Source organism: Symphalangus syndactylus, chromosome 7, assembly GCF_028878055.3.
Source record: "Symphalangus syndactylus isolate Jambi chromosome 7, NHGRI_mSymSyn1-v2.1_pri, whole genome shotgun sequence".
Classification (NCBI taxonomy): Eukaryota; Metazoa; Chordata; class Mammalia; order Primates; family Hylobatidae; genus Symphalangus; species Symphalangus syndactylus.
Window position 1 is genome coordinate 123,780,331 of NC_072429.2, and position 18,644 is coordinate 123,798,974.

Genomic DNA, 18,644 nt, shown 5'->3' on the forward strand with positions numbered 1-18,644 from the left:
AAACAAAGTGTTTGTTTTGTAAAAGGCCAAAATTCTATTTCCTACAAACTTTAAATGCTGTTTCTATAGGCATAAGGTGTGGCAAGACAAGAACAGACAGTTATATACATTTTATTTAATTTATACATATCAAGAAAAGTGCAATTTTGTGCTGGATGAAGCCTAGGAACTTGACAAAGCCATAGGTAGCCATAGTTCTTTGTCGGTATAGGAAATTACGTTCATGTGAATTTCCTGATTCTCTGGTAACTAAAAAGCTAGCATTCTGTGTATTAACCTTAAAACAAACTCTAGAAGTTTGTGGTTTAAAAACTAAACTTTGACATAACCTTATTTTCTTGTATTTGCACCCCTTTTTAATATAAGGTGAATAAAAAGCAATGATAATTTAAAAAAAGAAAATGAGCAGAAGGCATGAGCAAACCTTTCACTGCAGAAGATGTACAGATGGTAAGTATGCACATAAAAAGATGTTTAACATCATTACGTTAGGAGAATACAATTTAAAACCAAAAAAAGAGACATCCTGGGTATACTGTACTACATACAGTTTGGCAAGATGTTACCACTGGGAGAAAATAAGTAAAAGGTACACAGGTTTTATCTGCACTAGTTTTACAATTATACATGGATCTATAATTGTCTGGAAATAAATAGTACCTTTTTAATAAATTAAGTAAATAAATAATGCCACAGCCCTGCTCCAAATTTCCAAGTTTTTCCCATCACACTTGGAATAAATCCCAAGTACTGATCATGTCTTACAAGTCCAACAGGCTCTGGCCTTTGCCTCGAATTTCATCTCAGATGACTCTCCTCCACACATACTCCTTTCTCAGCACACTGGCTTTCTTGTGATTTCTTGAATATCCAAGCTTATTCCTATCTGATCAGGGACTTTGAATTTTAAGTTTCTTCTACTGGGAACCCTCTTTTCCCAGGTCTTTGCATGGTTTTCCATCATCACTCTGGTCTTTGTACATTTGTATATTGCCTGCCTCTCTAAGTGGACTGTAGGCTCAATGTGGGCGGGGTCTTTGCCTACATGGTTCACCATTGCACCTGTCATGCGTGGCGTGTGGTATGTGCTCAATAAATCGTGTTGAATGAATGAATATTAAAATGGCAGGTTGACTTGGGTCAGTGTTTGCTTTACCACATCACTCTGTGCTGAGCCTTCCTTATGCTCCTTACAAAACAGATCTGCTTAGGCATGGGGAAATAGTTTCAGAAATAGTAAGATCTAGGTTTGAGTCGCACTCTTAACACTCTTCTGCTCATTGTCCATTTGAACAAATCACATCAACTTTTTGAGCTCTATTTTCTCATCTGAAATATGAGTTGCCCTAAGGAGCCTGCGGATATTAAGGTATCAATATCTCTCCCTTAGACCTGCTCCTCCTCCTGGTTATTCCCATTTCAACTCATGGTACCTCCATCCACCCACACACCCAAGCCAAGAACCTGGATGAATCAGCCTCAGTGCTGTCCTTCTTCATTCACCTCACGCCCAAGCAATTGCCAAGTCTTGACAAGTCTACTCCTAAATCTTTCTCACGTATCTCTTCCATATCTCTCTGTCTTCCCTGCTCATCATCTCTTGCCTAACCATTGCGATATCCTCCTTAATTGGCCTTTCCCATTCATCATCCATAACGCCGATGAAATAATCTATTATGCAAATTTGATTATATCAGTGCCTTGCCTAAAACCCTTAAATCATTCTGCATTGGTTTCCAGATATAGAGCAAATTCCTTCCCTTGGCACTGATCTGGCTCCTACCCATCTCTTAATCCCTTTATTCACTCCTCCCTAACACTTCTCATAAGCTGAACAAGCCATATGCTGGAGCAAGCTGTCCTCAGCCACACCCCCTGACTTTGCACATGTTGTTCCATCTGTCTGGATGGCCCCCCTCACTGCCTGGCACCTCTAAGACTTCCAGAGTCCAGCTTAGCATCACCTGGTGGGCATCCCTGACTTGCCAGTCTGTTCAGTGCTTCTCTCTGTACTTCTATGACAACTCTGGTCCAAGTCTATCACAGCACACAATAGAGCTTAGCACATAGTAGGCACTTAAACAGTTAGCAAATCAATGATTTGGGCCAGACATTGGTAAGAGTATTAAACCTACAAATCCTTGTACATGCTGCAATGAGCTATGAAGGGATGGGTTTTTTTTTCTTCTTTTCTCTTGCGCTAAATGAAGATGTCTAGTTATAATACTCTGCTGATAACCTGGCTTCAGCCCTGCCCAGGGGCAAAAAAAATAAAATGGACAAGATGATCTTGGAAATCACCCATCTTCAAAGTTCTTCCAGCTCAGTGTGTGATCTTAGCAAACAAATGAAGTCTGAACTCAAAGAGATGTGGGTTTGAATCCCAGCTCTGCCACCTAGTAGCTGAATGACCTTGAGCCTTAAGCTCTGTCAGGAATATAATGGACCTCCACAAAGGGTTGTCATGAGGATTCAATGAAATCATGCAGGAAAGGCACTTAGAATGGTGCCTGGCATTCATAGTAAGCGTTCAGTAAGTATTTATATATCTCCATCTAGTGGTCTTGGCACAAGAAAGGAAGGCAAAAGAAGAAAAGAATAAATAAATAACAGGAGCCAAGAGGCACTCCAGATTCGAGGATAGACAGGGAGGGGCAGTGAGCTGAGCCTAATTGGAAAAGCTGTAGCTCCTTCAATGTAGGGCAAATAAAGTGGACACAGAAAGGCAGAAAGGGAGCTTGCGGGCAGTGGGCATTGCTGTTTATAGACAACTAGGGCAGCTAAGGTTTAGGGACCTGGGTGTATATTCCCAGCCTGCGAGGCCTATGTATGGGACTAATGTAGCCTGGCATTTTCCAGAGTTAGAGAAAGTAGAGGCCTAGGCATCCCTGCCAGCCCCTGGCGTTCCAGCCTGAAGGCGATTTTGGTGCCTTCATTCTGCCAATGTGTTACAAGCACCTAGTCAATGCCAAGTATGGGCTGTGCCAAAGGGTGAGCCCCAGGGTGAGGGCTGTAACTGAAATCTCTAATGATCAGTCTGGTTGGTGTTCAGCAAAGAACACTAACTTTGGAGTCCTAGTGGCCTGGGTTACACTCTGGCTAAGCTCAGTACCAACTGTGTGGCACTGGCTGCTTAGTTTAACTTTTCTAATCTTCAATTTCCTCACCTGTAAAATGGAAATAAACTACTAACCTCAAAAAAATTGTAGAGTACTAATTGAGACAAAGGAGAAAATCGCTTAGTACAAAATAGGCGGTCTGACTCGCAGTAAGGGCCCTTTTATCCAACTTGCTCAGTTTTCCCTTATTCTTAGTACTTCTGGTCTAGCATTTTATATAATTTACTTATTTGCTTTATCTCCTGTTTCCATCACTAAAACTTAAACATCATGGGTGCAGGGACTCTGTCTAATGTCTTGTTTGCTGCTGAATTCTCACACCAGTTACACAGCAGTAAGTGGTGGTGTTGAATAAACAACAACAGCAACAAAAATTCTATTTCATCTCTTTCACTAGAATGTAAACTCCATGACAACAGGATTGCATCATTTATCTCTTGCTGCATTACAACTCACCCCAAAACTTAGTGGTTCTAAACAATGGTCAAGGCGTCTGTAGATCAGGAGTTCAGGAGCGGGTCAATTGGGCAGTTCTGGCTCAGGGTCTCTTTGAGGTTGCACCTCAGAGGCTAGCTTGGGCTACAGTCCCCTGAAAGCTTGGCAGATCCTGGAGGGTCCAATTCCAAGGTGGCTCACTCACATGGCTGACTGGTGCTGCCCAAGTGGGCCTTTCTGCTGGCCCTTTGATGGAGCTCTACGGACGGCTTTCTTGATATGGCAGCTGGCTTTCCTTAGAGCAAGCAATCCAAAACACCGTGAAGAAAGCTGAAACTGCCTTGATGATCTAGTCTTATGCCACATGGCAAAAGTCATTTTGATTGGTTACTCAGGCTGGTCCTGATTCAGATAGGAGGAAACCATATAAGGGCATGAATACCAGGAGACAAATATTGCTGGGAGCCATTTGGAGGTTGGGCCACCCAAGGACAGTTTATCAGTGTAACACAATGACAGTGCCTGGCATGTGGTTGGCATTCAAAAAGAAAAATTGTTAAAATTCTGTAATATTAAATGTTCTGGGTCTGGTGCCTTGTGATCCTTGGCCTCTCTCTCTCTCCATGGGCCATTTCCTCCTGCAGGACCTCCCCGGTGGGTTCATGGGCTGCTCACAGCATAGTGGTCTCAGGATATAGACAAACTTCCTTCATGGTAGCTGGCTTCCAAGAGGCAGAAAGCAAAGCCACCGGGCCCATGAAAGGCTTTGCCTGGAAGTAACACAGCATCACTTCCAGTGCCTGCCCAGCAATCCCAAGGCCTGCCCAGCTTTAGGGGGTGGCAAAACAGGCACCACCTCATGATGCAAGAGTGGCAAGGTCAGTTCAGGAAGCTATGCAGGAGGGGACATACTGTTGTGGCCGACACTGGAAAATACAATCAACCACAGTGAAGTGGTGGATAATGGAGCAGGTCCCAGCCTCCCCACCAATGGCTCAAACAGGGCTTCTGACTCCAGAAACAACAAGGAATGGCAAATTCCCAACCCACTGGCCACCTGACATTAGCTTATCAACCCTTCTAGATCATCAAGAGGCTTTCAGAACTCTCTTCAGTTTCTCCTGATTTACAGACACACTTTCATTTCCCCCAAGGGTGGTATGAGTGAGTGGGCAGCATCAGGTAGCTGAGAGGGAAATTTCCAGCAATGTCTGCACTAGAGAAGACTGAGCTTGAGGTCCCAGTGCTCCGGGAAGTGCTGCCTGCAGCTGCTGCTGAGGGAGAGGCATCGGGGCAGGAAACCATCCCTCAGGGCCACTCCACTTGCTACTCCATCACCCTGCAGCCAGAGTGGGACAATGAGATGGAAACATCAGGAAGCTGTTGCTCCAGGAACTCAAGGAAGGTGGGGGCACAGGAAGGACGCTGGGATGGAGGTGCACAATTTCAAAGGAACAAATGTTGCCTGAGTGCTTCGTCATCCTGGCAGCTTCTCAAACATGTGGGGACAAGCAGCCTTGTGGGCACAGCGCCCATGCTCAGAAAGTTCTAGGGATGGATTCATGGGTGAAGGAGAGCGAGTTGGGACTTTGAGGCAGGATCATGGTGGGGGAATGGAGGGCCTGTGGACAAGGAGGAGGGGGCTGCAGGCCAGGACAAACCTGTGAGTATTAGAGTCCTGCTGTTAGGTTAGACTTCCCTAGTTGCTCTGTGGGCCCACACACTCACAAAAGTGATGAAGGTAAAGAAGACAGGCTGAGACTACATTCCCCGCTGACCAATTTGGCCAGTGAGGCTGGTATAGGAGGTGACTGGCCTCTGCCCTCACCTACCTCCCACCAGCGGTGAAGGACTTCACTTCCACCCTCCTCGCTTCCAGCCAAGCCCGGCTCCTCTATTCCAGCTCTGTCTCACTCCACACTCAGAGGCCAGTGGAAGGGCCAGATCAGGCTAAGGATGCCGGCGGGAGGTTCTTTTGGAGAGAAGGCAAAGAGAAAGAGGAGTGGGAGGAGAAAGACGTTTCGTTCTGAGCTTTACCTAGCAGGGGCAGGACCAGAGGCAGGCGTGCACCAGGCTCGGACTAGACTTAGCTGAGTTCTGCAGAAGACATGCTGCTTTGTCTCCATGTGGCCTCCAACCTGGCCTGCTCCAGGCATCTGAACTAACATAAGGACACTTGCAGAGAGATGGCCCAGGTTTTAGCAAACCTTATTAACTACTACTGCAGAGTTCCACCCATCTTTACTAAGCCTTCCAGACCCTGAGAGCACTGTGGCCCCTGCTGGTGGCCAGATGTCTCGGATGCCTTTCATTTTCCTCCCCTTTTGTCTGACAGCACCTCCCTCCACTTCTTGTGGGAGGAAAAAGAGGGCCACCTCTCACGTACTTTATGTGGTCCCAGTCAGATCCCTTATCGTGACGCTCCACACTGTGATGGGCAGATGTCCCAGGCTAGCCAAAGAACTCCATCCCCTGGGCCTAATGACTGATTCAGGTGGGTATCGGATGTCAACTGGGCCAACTGGGAACTTTTCTAATCCTTTATATATGGATGCTAGAGGAGATTATGTGTGGCTTCCTGGAAAATCAGATATAGAAAGGACTTCTGTAGGCCTAGGAATATTGATGAAGCCTGCCTGAGATCCAGAGGACAGCACAGCCAAGAGATGCAGAGACAGAGAGAGAGAACTCATGACACCATTTGAGTCCTCAAGGAAGCTCCAAAGAGTTAGCAAAAGCTCAGACTTTGTCCTCAAGCCTTCCTCAAGCACCGCTATCCAGAGCTCACTGTCAAGTAACAGACAGCAGCAAAGATCAACTCAAGGATGTTGCCTCTCACTCAAGCCTGTTTCTTCAGATAGACTCAGGACAATTGCATTTAAATTGAGACACTGGGGCTAAGCAGAGCATGCACGTCAGTAAATAAAGTTTTTAGGCTAAAAGCATGCCAAACCAGATATTGTCTTTAGTTATTTGTGCATGAACTGGACCGGAAGCAAATATTCTTAAAGCCTACGTGGGTTTCTTAGGGAATTTTACTGCCCAGGAAACTCTAAGTCTGACTTGTCAAAGCCCTGGAGCCAGGAGGCTGCCGGGGCCTCAACCATGCGCCTGAGGGAAGGAACTATAAAAGCTCTGCAGCCTCTCCCCACCCTTCCCAGGGCCATCGCCTAAATGCCTGCTTCAGATGGACAGGAGAGAATCTTCTGGAGCATATCAGCCAAGGGAGGCTCTCCTGGAAAGTACAACCAGGGTTGCCAGATGGGCTGACCGAGAGATTTGCCTGCTAACGCAGGAAAAAGACTTTTTAGCTCCTGCTCAGCAAGATTTGAGCATTGATATGGACCTGAGTAACTTATATGTGTTTTCTTATCTTTTTTCAGAATGGAAAATGTTATTGCAATTTTCCTATACAGAACCAGTGTTATGTATGGGGCAAGGGAGAGCTTGGGGGTGACAGAGTGATCCAGTTTCTCCAGGAGCTCCTCCTGGTCCCGAGTGTTTTTCCGGCAGGTGCTCCTGATCTTTGCACGGAATCGAGGCATTTGGGCCTTGTCTCCCTCAGAGAGAGGGTAGATGTGTCTGTGAGGAGGACCCACAAATATTTGGTGGCCAAAAGTATGGACAGTGGCAGACACTGTTAGATGTCACTCAGTGCTAGTTCCTCCCTCCTTTTAGACTAAAAAGACACCCCAGTTTTGGTCTGGGCATGGGCAGCGTATTTCCAGCCTCCCTTGCTGCTGGGTGTGACCAAGTTCCCAGATAAAAATGAGCAGAAGAGAGAGAGGAAACTTCTGGGTCACGCTTGTTAAAGAAAAAGGCGTTTCTTCCCTTCCGCTTCCTCGCCCACCCTGCTGCTGGAATTCTGATGTGCTCGTGCCCATCTTCAACCACACAGACAAGGACAGTCCCAGGAATAGCCAGTTCTGTGTCAAAACTCCTGAGCCTATATAAACTCAGCTGCTCTGAAGTCCTATTTTTTTTCCCCTTTGGGGGCTTTTGTAAATTCAGCAACTCTGTCTGGGAAAGTATAGAAATTATATCCTATAAAAATTACTGTGATACTGGAAAGGTATAACACTAATAACCTTGGGAAGCTATAACATTAAACAGTAACAATTAGAGTGAAGAGAATAAAGACACAAATTTAAATTCATAGTGTACTGTATTAGCACTTTTATGACTGGTTTTAGTAGTGCAAGTGGCTACAGCTTTTCAGGTGGATTATAGCACTGGTGAGAAGAGACCTTTCTTGATCTTATTCTCGTGTTCTCACTCTTGTTCTCCTTTTCACTGTAAAATTCCTGAGAGAATTAGCCAAGGATGCAGAATATGATCAGAAATCTGGGGCCATAAGAACCTGGAGCAGCAAAACACATTCACAGTGCAGCCAGCCCTTGGCTCCCAGAATTCCCAAAACAAGTGTGCTCCCTTCGGAAATACAGTCCTTGGAGTAGGAGAGTAACAGAACTAAGGTGCTCATTTCCACTATACTATAGCCTGGTTTTGCTATGGAATTGCATGATCATTTCAGAAAGAATTTATGCCGACAACTCATGCACTTAATTGAAAATATGCTCATAGACCTCCTCGTACTTTTTGAGCCACACAACATCAGCAGGCTCTCTCATACAGAAGGAGGAGAAAACAGTGTGTATCCTTCACATGTGCGAGCAGTATCTTCTCTCTGGCTCTTCAGGGTCTCAGCAAGCCATTTTCCCATAGTATAATAATTTCTGTAATCAAAGTGACATTCTGTGCATGTATTGTCACTTCTTAAGGTGTTTAGAGCATGCCAACAAATCTGATTTATTAGATTCATAGTTTTAATTATTTGTTTATCTAGGAGCTTGATTACAAATTTGTAATGAATGCTTAAATGTCTGGGGAGATTTAATGTGAAATTTTGTGCTTTTGCTGATTATGTGTAAATAGTGAATAAATATTTAGAACTGTTAAATGCTAAATATTAGAAGAAGTGTTTATAGGTTAATGAGTTAGCACATTCATAAAAGACAGGTAACAGTGAGTTTTTCTCTCTGCGTTAATAACCACTCAGACATTAATGGGTGTCAGTTTCCTTATCCATGCGGAGAAGGGGTTGAATTCAACCATTGCTGTTTTCATACATCTCTAAAATGCTGGATCATAATGAAAATTCAGAAACTCTTTCGCTCATGTTCACACCAGATTTTTACCATCCTACAACAACTTAGACCTTCAGCATGCCTTTCATTCTTTGATAATATCACAGCTGCCTCTGTGTAAATAGACTGTCAGCATTACATCAAGGCACATGTCTGATTGATAGGTGTACCAGGCACCCTTACATACAATCAAAACTCAGCCTGTCTTGAAGATAATTACCAGCTTCAGCACATCTCAGCTGCTGTCAATAAACTTTCTTGTGTGTGCCAGCTTCCTATAGCAAAGGAAGAAAACCAGAACTGCCCACTTCTTATGACATTTTCCATCAATTTTTTACAAAGCCTGAGCATTTGAATAGTGCTTCACTGTTTACAGAGCAATTTCCCTTTCTCACAACCATCCTCATTTTACAGATGAAGGATCTAAAACCTGAAAAGAGGCCAAATAATTCCTCAAAACCACTCAGGTAGTAAGTAGCAGAGCCGATCTCAAACCCAGGTGTGTCTGACTTCCAGCCTAATGGCTTTTCCTTAAAAACACCCCCAAACTCTTGGTAACATCTATGCAATGAAAATAGTTGTCATGAAAACTGCTTCCCAGTTTGTTACATTTTTATGCAGGTCTCCAGTGTCAGAAATGCTGAGTATCACTAATCTCAAGACCTTCTCTCTGCTGTATGAGCTCTGGCAGAGCTTGTCTCTAAGGGCTAGACAGAAAAAAAAAAAATCTGGGTTCAATTAAAATATATCAATAAAGAGAACTAAAAGGAGCTCCAAAATGTTGCTGCCCTTCTGCGGGCTGTCTGTGCGTAATGCCGGCTCCTTCACTCTTTTATAGCCCCACGATTGTGTTTTACCCTCCCGACTGTTAACTGCCAACTGTTAACTGTTAACTGCCCAAGGCTGCCCTGCTGATGTCATGCCTGACCATATGACTTGCTCCAGCCAATGAAATGTGAGCAGAAGTGACATGTGCAGCATACCAGTAGAAGCTTTGAAGAGCTATTGCCAATTTCCACTCTCTCTCTGGAAACTGTCATTAGGGTTAGGGAAACTGTCATGAGATCTGCATATTTTAGATAGAGGCTGCTTGCCTTAGTTTGGGCCCTAATGAAAAAGATGTGGAGGCCAGGCACAGTGGCTCATGTCTGTAATCCCAGCACTTTGGGAGGCCAAGGCGGGTGGATCACCTGAGGTCAGGAGTTTGAGATCAGCCTGGCTAGCATGGCGAAACCCCGTCTGTACTAGAAGTGCAAAGACAAAGGGAACTGCATGGCTTGTTTCTACCTGAACATTGTCAAGTGATTTCATTCTTTGAAACATGGGTGTGAAGTGTGTCCAGCAGTCTGAGAACAAGAAGAAGAAGACAATCTAATCCCTCAGGTGGCTGTGTGCCAGTCCTGCTCTCAGCACTTCCCATGTGGAACTCCTTTACTTCTCCTAACAACTCCATGACATGGTTTAGACTGTGATTGTTCCCATATTGTTGATAGGGAAACTGAGGCATGCAGGTGTTACAGAGCTTGCTCAAGTGGCAAGCTTTCTGGGTGGTTACAGAGTGGCAGAACTGGGGTATCCCACGATGTCACCACACTGCTATATGGAAAGGAAAATTAATCGAGCACCTACGTGTTTGATTCTCTTAATTCTGCGACTGAACTCTCAAAAAACCCTGGGTAAGCATTATCATCTCTCCTATTTCACAAGTGAAAAAACTGGGATTCAGAAAAATTAAGTGACTTACCAAACATTACAGAGCTAGTAAGCCAAGACTTGAACACTGAGATGGAATTCTACCTTTTAAAGTGGCTAAGCAACAGAAGGATGTTGCTTTCCCAACGAGGTAAGAAGCAGTGACCATGTTCAGCACAATTGTCCTATCACAGGTTCATGGCAGGGACCGAGCAGTGAGGATGGGCACTGCCGTGTGTCCTAGCAGATGGCTGCCTTCTGGCTCCCCAGCCTTGGCCAGCAGCCCTTCTGTCTTCATGCCATGACCTATTTTTGTTCACCCACTTAGTGTATGGCCTATTTCTTTCCTGAAGAATTATTTCATAACTTTCACAGAGTAATAGCACATGCTGAGCACAGCATTCATGAACTTGGACACACACACACAAAATGTCCCTTTAAATTCACAGAGCAGGCTGGGCGCGGTGGCTCACGCTTGTAATCCCAGCACTTTGGGAGGCCGAGGCGGGCAGATCACGAGGTCAGGAGATCGAGACCACCGTGAAACCCCGTCTCTACTAAAAAATACAAAAAATTAGCCGGGCGTGGTGGCGGGCGCCTGTAGTCCCAGCTACTCGGAGAGGCTGAGGCAGGAGAATGGCGTGAACCCGGGAGGCGAAGCTTGCAGTGAGCCGAGATCGCGCCACTGCACTCCAGCCTGGGCGACAGAGCGAGACTCCGTCTCAAAAAAAAAAAAAAAAAAAAAAAAAAATTCACAGAGCAATATCTGAGATCCAGGCAGAAAGACCAAAAGGAAAATTAAGAACAGACTCTCAGACCTGCCTTCCCTTTGCATTCAGGTTGGTTTCCTTTTTACAACTGCCCAAGTCATGAGTTCATAGGGCCTGGATGGCTGAAACGGATTGCTCTCCAGCTGGTCTCTCTGCATCCAGAAATTTCTACAACCTACTAGGGTAAAATCTTTCCCAACCCTGCTTTTCATCATCACATCTTAAATACCTCGAGTTGGTTCCCTATTGCCAAAAAAAAAATCCATTGTCCATGTAGGGTTCTTCTGCTGAAACCAGGGAAGAGTGAGTTAAATGTTGGCAGGTGATATAGAGATAGTAATTAGGCAATGTAATTAGATGCTGTTGAAAGAGCTGAGCTATGAAATGCATTGTGATAAAGGGGCTGCCTATGTAAGTAAATGGGTATAATGAGGTGTAAAACTCTCTTTCTCTCTCTCTTTCTGCTTCATAAGCCTTTCTGCTTCTCAAGTCCAGAACTGCTGTTTTTGGGGTTTCCTTCCAATTATTTTGCTGCTTCCCTGGGGCCTTGGCTCTTGGGCCTGCTGCCTCTTCCCACTCTGCACCTTTGGATTCCTTATCTTTGGCTCCACCTTATTGCTCCATTCTCCAAAGACAAATCCAAGAGGCATAGGATTTTACAGAATATGGAGTTACCGAAACAGCATAGGGAAGTGTAAAAGCCTAGAAGCTTCTTACAGACGCAGCCCCTTGTCTGTAGCTCCTGATTCCCACTTAAACGTCTGTTGGAAGCACCCTGGGGTAGCAGGACCCAGCTCAGAAGATGGGGCTTATCCACCATGCCTTTTCCTAACCTGACACCCACCCAGATAATCTTTTCAACATGCAAACTAGAGCATATCACCCCCTGCTCAGAGCCTTTCTGTGACCTCCCATTATGCTTCACGGGACTCCTTGCTCCTTAGCCAGGTCTCCGGGTCCTCCGTGATCAGGTCTCTGCTCTTCTGCAGCCTCATCTCTGCCACTCTTCACCTTTTGTGCTCCAACCCAATCTGGTTTTCTTCTCATGCTTTGAACACCCCAAGTCTGTCTGCTTCAGGAGCTTTGTACTGGCTAATCATTCACCGTAGCATACTCCCATCTATAGGGCTGGCTCTTATATTATGGGTCTCAGCTAAAATGTCATCCCTTCAAAGAGACCTTCTTGGACCACCCCAGCCATTCTCTATCCTATTTCCCTCTTTCATTTTCTTTGAAGCTCTTACCCACTTTCAGAAACTATCTGGCTTGCTCATGTGTTTGTCTCTAGATTGTCTGCTTCCTCTGCTAGACTGTACTCTCCACAAGAGAGCAAAGCTGTGTCTGTTGCATTCACTGTTGTCTTCCCAGAAGCAAACAGCATGCTGGAGACCCTCAAATACATGTGAAATGAAGGGACACCTTGTGTTATTTCACCTGTTTCCACCTGGTTCCCAAGTGGCAAGCTTGCATTGTGGTTGCAAAGTGGCAAAGCTGGGATATCACATGATGTCACCATGATGCTATATGAAATGTAACATTAATTGAGTACCTGTGTGACCAGTTCTTTAATTCTGTAATTGAACTCTCAAAAAACCCTAGGTAAGTATTATCAACTCCAACTTTAACAGATGAGGAAACTGGAATTTTTTAAAAAATGACTTAACCAAACATCACAGAGCTGTAAACCAGGATTTGAATGGGTGAGCTGCACTCAGCCTTCATCTCAAGTCAGTTTGCCTCTTACTCCAAGAAGCCACAGTTGATCCTGACCACATCACATATGGGTTGCCTGGATTGCAGTCATTCATTCACTAAGCATCTTTTAGGAGGTCACATACCAGGCACCGTGTTAGGTAATGATTTCTCCAAGTCACAGGAGCCGTGGTTCTGACTTTAGAAAGTTTCTCATCTGATGGGAGGGCAGGCAAGTAAATCAGTGAGGGTGGTCCCTGTTGGGACTCTCTGGTTGAGAAATACCCAAAGTGCGAAGTGACAGGGACTAGAGGCATCTCCATTGGACCAGAGAGCTCTGGATTCGTCTTGAGCTAAGTCTCTGGAGGTAGATGTCAGCTACAAGGAGAAAAGCAGTATATTTTGAGATGTGGGATGCAGGGCCTTTTAGTTCCATAAATTAGAGAACCATGGTGTGAATACCACATGCCCTGGGCTGACCTAAGTGGGCTCTGGGGGAAGGTATACTGGGCAGGGAGTTTGGAGAACTGGTTTCTGTCTAATCCTTCTCTAACTCTGTGACCTTGACTGCATCACCTCCCCTCTGAGTCTCAGATTCTCTTTCTGGCTGGCATTTAATGAAACCTAAATATTCTAGACCTTCTACTTGTTCCATAAGTGCTCAGTCCTACACTCACTGTCCTCTGGCACCAATATACTGATTACTCATTTTATGCCCAGCAGAGCACCACGTGTTTTGAATTATACAAATAGTGGGAAACGAAATCTTTGTTCTGGATGCAATTATAATTTGGAAAGCAAGGAAATAAATTATAATAACGGGAAAAAACAGGTTAGCACAACATCTTACAACATTTGCTAATTATTTCACATGTGTTGGTCTTATCATTCCAATTAGATGTCAAGCTTTAGGTCAGAAACTCTGTGTTCTTTTCCTTTTTAATATAGTCTTTACCATTTTCTAGCTGTAAGAAAATGTTCTAATTACTTTACCTTCCTAAGCTTTCATTTTATAATCTGTCAAATGAAGAAAGTACCTAATTCGTAGGGTTGCTGTGAGGAGTAAATGAGCTGTTGCATGGGAAGCACTTAGCATGGGGCCTGATACATAGTAAGCCCTCAGTAATGATTACATCTTCCATGCTGTTAGACACAGAGGGATTGAAATGCATAACAATAGAGATGAAACACGAAGAGTGATAAATGAAGATTGAGTGTGCACACCTTCTGGAGGAGCCCTGATTGAGTATTTTAAGTAAGTGAACTAACTATTATCGTTAAGGAATTAGCAGCATGTAGGTAGAAGGCTGCGGTAATGGCTCAAATAGAAGGTGGGGTCAGGACTGGGATGGAGGCTAAGAAGGAGACACTGTAGAGAAAGAGTCAATAGGATCTTGAGGACGTTCTCAGTCAAGGGTTTTGGTATCTTCTCTGAATGGGCAAGCCATTAGCATTTTTTCATTGCCCATGGCTACCTGTTGCAGGGACTTAATTACAAGTGAGTGCATCTGAGAGGTCTGGTGCTCCCTGGTTTCTCCTAGCCCCCCTTCTCATAGACAGGTACAGCATGCTGAAAATACTAGGATCACAATTACTCTCACCCTAGTTTGTTCATAAAGCAAAGGTTTTATGCCAGGAGAGGTAAGCCAATAAGAACACAGGCCAGCACCTCCATGAAGTACCTGATCCTAAAGCAGGGGTATCACTCAAAGAAAAGTGCACCATTGTCCCTACTCCCAACTCTGGAACCATGGTTCAGAGATTTCTGTCAGAGTAAGAGTTAACCCATCAAACAGCTCTGAAGCTCTCCCCTAGGAACTAACTTTATCTGAAACCAAGGGTGGGGAAGTTCAAGTCTACAAGCACTCTAAAAAATATTGGAGGTTTTGATGGAAAGCAATTAGGAGAAGGCTGATATTCCATGGGAGGTGTAGGCTAAATCATAGGCCAGATAGTTTGCCAGAGAGAATCAGGGGAAGAGACAGCTAAGAAGAGCCTGTCTGGGGTCAGTACAAACCTCAAACACTAACCTTGAAAACTACCTCTGCAAAGGAGCCCAAATTTGATTGGATCAATTGGATAATTGTTGAGTGATTTATGCCCCTAGGGCATTGTCAAAAACAGTAGAGCAATCAGCTGGAAATTAGTGAAGCCTAAAAACTGGGGTGATAAGAGAAAGAGACAAATAGAGACCTGGAGAAAAAAAAAGCACTGTCATCCCAAAATGACAGTGCACATGCCCAAATCTGAGTTGTCTGAAGAGCAACATCAAAGGAGTCACACTGTGGGGAAAATACACTTTATTAAATAGTTCATTAAGTCACAAAAAAAATAACAAGTGTGAGGTGGGAGGGAATATCTAGAATTGTCATAATATGTTATCTTAAATGCCCAGTTATCAACAAAAAATTACGAGACATGCAAAGAAATAGCAAAGTGTGACACGTACACAGGGGAAAAAAAACAAGCTGCAGAAATTATCTGTGCGGCAGGGAGATAGATACTGGATTTAGTACGTGAAGATTTCAAAGTAGCCACTATAAATATGTTCAAAGAACTAAAGGAAACTATAATTAAATAGGTAAAATAACAATGTCACATCAAATAGAGACTATCAATAAAGAGATATAAATTAGTAAAACCAATTGAAAATCTTGGAGTTGAAAAATAAAAACTTTTTATTTAAAAATAAAAATTTTAGAGTGGCTCAACAATAGATTTGAATTGGCAGAAGAAAAAAACTAGCAAACTTGAAGATAGATTGGTAGAGAATATACTGTCTGAAAAACAGAGAAAAAATAGAGAAAAATGAACTGAGCCTCAATATGGAACACCATAAAGCATGCTAACATGTGAGTAATGGAAATATCAGAAGGAAAAGAGAGAGAAAAACGAGTAGAAAAAATGTTCAAAAATAAGAATAGCTGAAAACTTTCCAAATTTGATTTAAAAAAAAATTAAACATTCAAGAAAATCAACAGACTTCAAGTAGAATAAATGCAAAGGGATCCACACACAGATATAGCATAGAAAAATTCTGAAAGCCAATGATAAGGAGAAAATCTTAAAAGCAGTAAGAGAAAGATGACTCATCACATATAAAAGAACTTCAATATGATTAACATCTGATTTTTCATCAGAAACAATAGAGCCAAAAGGAAGTGGGATGACAGATGTAAAGTGCTGAAAGAAAAAGAAAACTGTCAACTAAGAATCTTGTATTCAGCAAAGCTTTCAAAATGAAGGAAAAATTGACTTTTCTCTATTAGAAAAGAAACAGAATTTATTGCTAGTAAATGTATCTTACAAGGAGTACTAAAGGCAGTTCTTTAGGCTGAAAACAAATGACCCCAGAAAGTTATTTGAATCCACACACACGTACATTAAGAGCACCAGTAAAAGTAATTATGCAATTATAAAAGATAGATAGTACACACGAATATTCTTTCTCCATTCTTCTTTCACTTGATTTAAAAAACAATTGTATAAAACGATACATAGATAATTGTATTGTTTCACTCTGACATACAGAAATATGACTTATTTGCCAATAACAGCACAGAAGTGGGTGAGAGCAAAGTTGTATCAGAGTAGGACAATGACACCAAGCCAGATGGTTGTCAAAATCCACAGGAACAAATGAAGAGAATCAGAAATTGCAAATAAGAAGGACAGAGTACCAGAGAGGGAGAGAGATGTACAGAGAATTATGGAGGTGGCTTCCCTTGAGTATGCAGCTAAGTAATGATTAACGCATACATATAAGAAACTACTGGAAGACAGAGAAAGAACCACAAGCAATTAAAGGTAACAGCACCCAACACTCACACATGACTGGAAATTGTGCCTTTTCCCACATGCCAGACTGGAAAATTGTGTGTTCCACAGGGCATTGAGTAGAGTACACAGAAGGATTTTTGCTTCATTAGTAGGAAACAATTAGCCCTAGCCTAAATACTGCTCTGGTTCAACCTACCAAATTTTTGTTTTTTTGAGACAGAGTTTTGCTCTTGTTTCCCAGCTGGAGTGCAATGACGTGATCTCAGCCCACTGCAAACTCTGCCTCCCGGGTTCAAGCAATTCTCCTGCCTCAGCTTCATGAATAGCTTGAATTACAGGTGCCTGCCACCATGCCAGGCTAATTTTTGTATTTTTAGTAGAGATGGGGTTTTCCCATGCTGGCCAGGCTGGTCTCGAACTCCCAACCTCAGGCAATCTGCCTGCCTCGGCCTCCCAAAGTGTTGGGATTACAGGTGTGAGCCACTGCGCCTGGCAACCTATCAAATCTTAAAAGCAAGACCTGAAAGGATCAACTTATTTCCAAGTATTAATAATTTAACTGAGTTCTAGAACAAAACTCAAAAATATTTATCAGAATACAAAAATATCCAGGCCCCAACAAGATAATGTTTAAAGTATATGTCAGCCAATAAAAAATTACAATGCATGCAAAGAATCAAAAAGATCTGCTCCAGAGTAAGGAGATAAACGGGTCAATCAAAACCAATCCAGAAACTGACACAGATGTTAAAATTAGCTGACAAAGACATTACAGATGCTGTTTGACTTGTGATGGGATTATATCCTGATAAACCCTTGTAAATTGAAATTATCATAAGTTGAAAATGCATTTAATACATCTGACCTACCAAACATCATAGCTTAGCCTAGCCTATCTTAAACATGCTCAGAAAACTTACATTAGCCTACAGCTGAGCAAAATCATCTAACACAAAGCCAATTTTATAGTAAAGTGTTGACTTTGGCTTCTAAATACCATTCTCCACTAAAAGGAATCAAGGTTCTTTGGAGAAATGACTGATTCTAGGGTTTGGACTAAAAAGTACAAGATGAATCTAAAAGATATTTTTGTGCCAGAAAGCAAGGAAGCTCCCAAAAGCTAACTTGTAGATACTTCAAATAGCCAATTGGAGATAATTTGACCAACAAAATAATTAATGTAAGGGATTATAATCCTTCTGGTAGGCAGAATAATGGCCTACAAAGATGTCTATGCCTGAATCAGTGGAATCTATGAACATGGAATCTTGCATGGGAAAAGGGAATTTGCAGATTTGATTAGAGACCCAAAGATAGAAAGATTATTTTGGATTATGTGATAGCTAATATTGAGTGTCAACTTGATTGGATTGAAGGATGCAAAGTATTGTTCCTGGGTGTATCTGTAAAGGTGTTGCCAAAGGAGGTTAACATTTAAGTCAGTGGACTGGGAGAGGCAGACCTACCCTCAATATGGATGGGCACGATCTAAGCAGATGCCCCCACGGCTAGAATAAAGCAGGCAGAAGAGCCTGGAAGGACTAGACTGGCTGGATCTTCCAGCCTTCCTCTTTCTCCCTTGCTGGATGCTTCCTGCCCTTGAACATTAGACTCCAAGTTCTTCAGCTTTCGGACTCTTGGGCTTACACCAGTGCTTTGCCAGGGCCTCTCAGGCCTTCTGCACAGACGGAAGGCTGCACTGTTGGCTTCTCTACTTTTGAGGTTTTGAGACTCGAACTGGCTTCCTTGCTTGCTCCTCAGCTTGCAGACAGCCTATTGTGGGACTTCAACTTGTCACTGTGTGAGTCAATACTCCTAATAAACTCCCTTTTATATATACATCTATCCTTTTAGTCCTGTTCCTCTAGAGAACACTGACTAATACAGATTATCTAGACAGGCCCAGTGTAATCACATGAGTCCTTAAAAATAGAAATCCTTCCTGACTACAGAGAACCAGAGAGATGGAAGCATGAGAAGGACTCAACCTGTGTTGCTGGCTTCCAAAT

General features: G+C 43.2%; 1 protein-coding gene across 2 annotated transcripts in view; it reads left to right on the top strand.

Moving 5' to 3' along the window:
- The first annotated feature begins 10,395 nt into the window (after window positions 1–10,395).
- ZNF572 (zinc finger protein 572) overlaps window positions 10,396–18,644 on the top strand; it is a 57,497-nt gene continuing 49,248 nt past the window's right edge. For both annotated transcript variants that reach the window (XR_010121752.1, XM_055287228.2), the window contains exon 1: window positions 10,396–10,544. Coding sequence is in view for 1 of the 2 variants with exons in the window: in XM_055287228.2 (XP_055143203.1) it covers window positions 10,487–10,544 (58 nt within the window). In the remaining variant the exon portion in view is untranslated. The remainder of the gene's footprint in view (window positions 10,545–18,644) is intronic.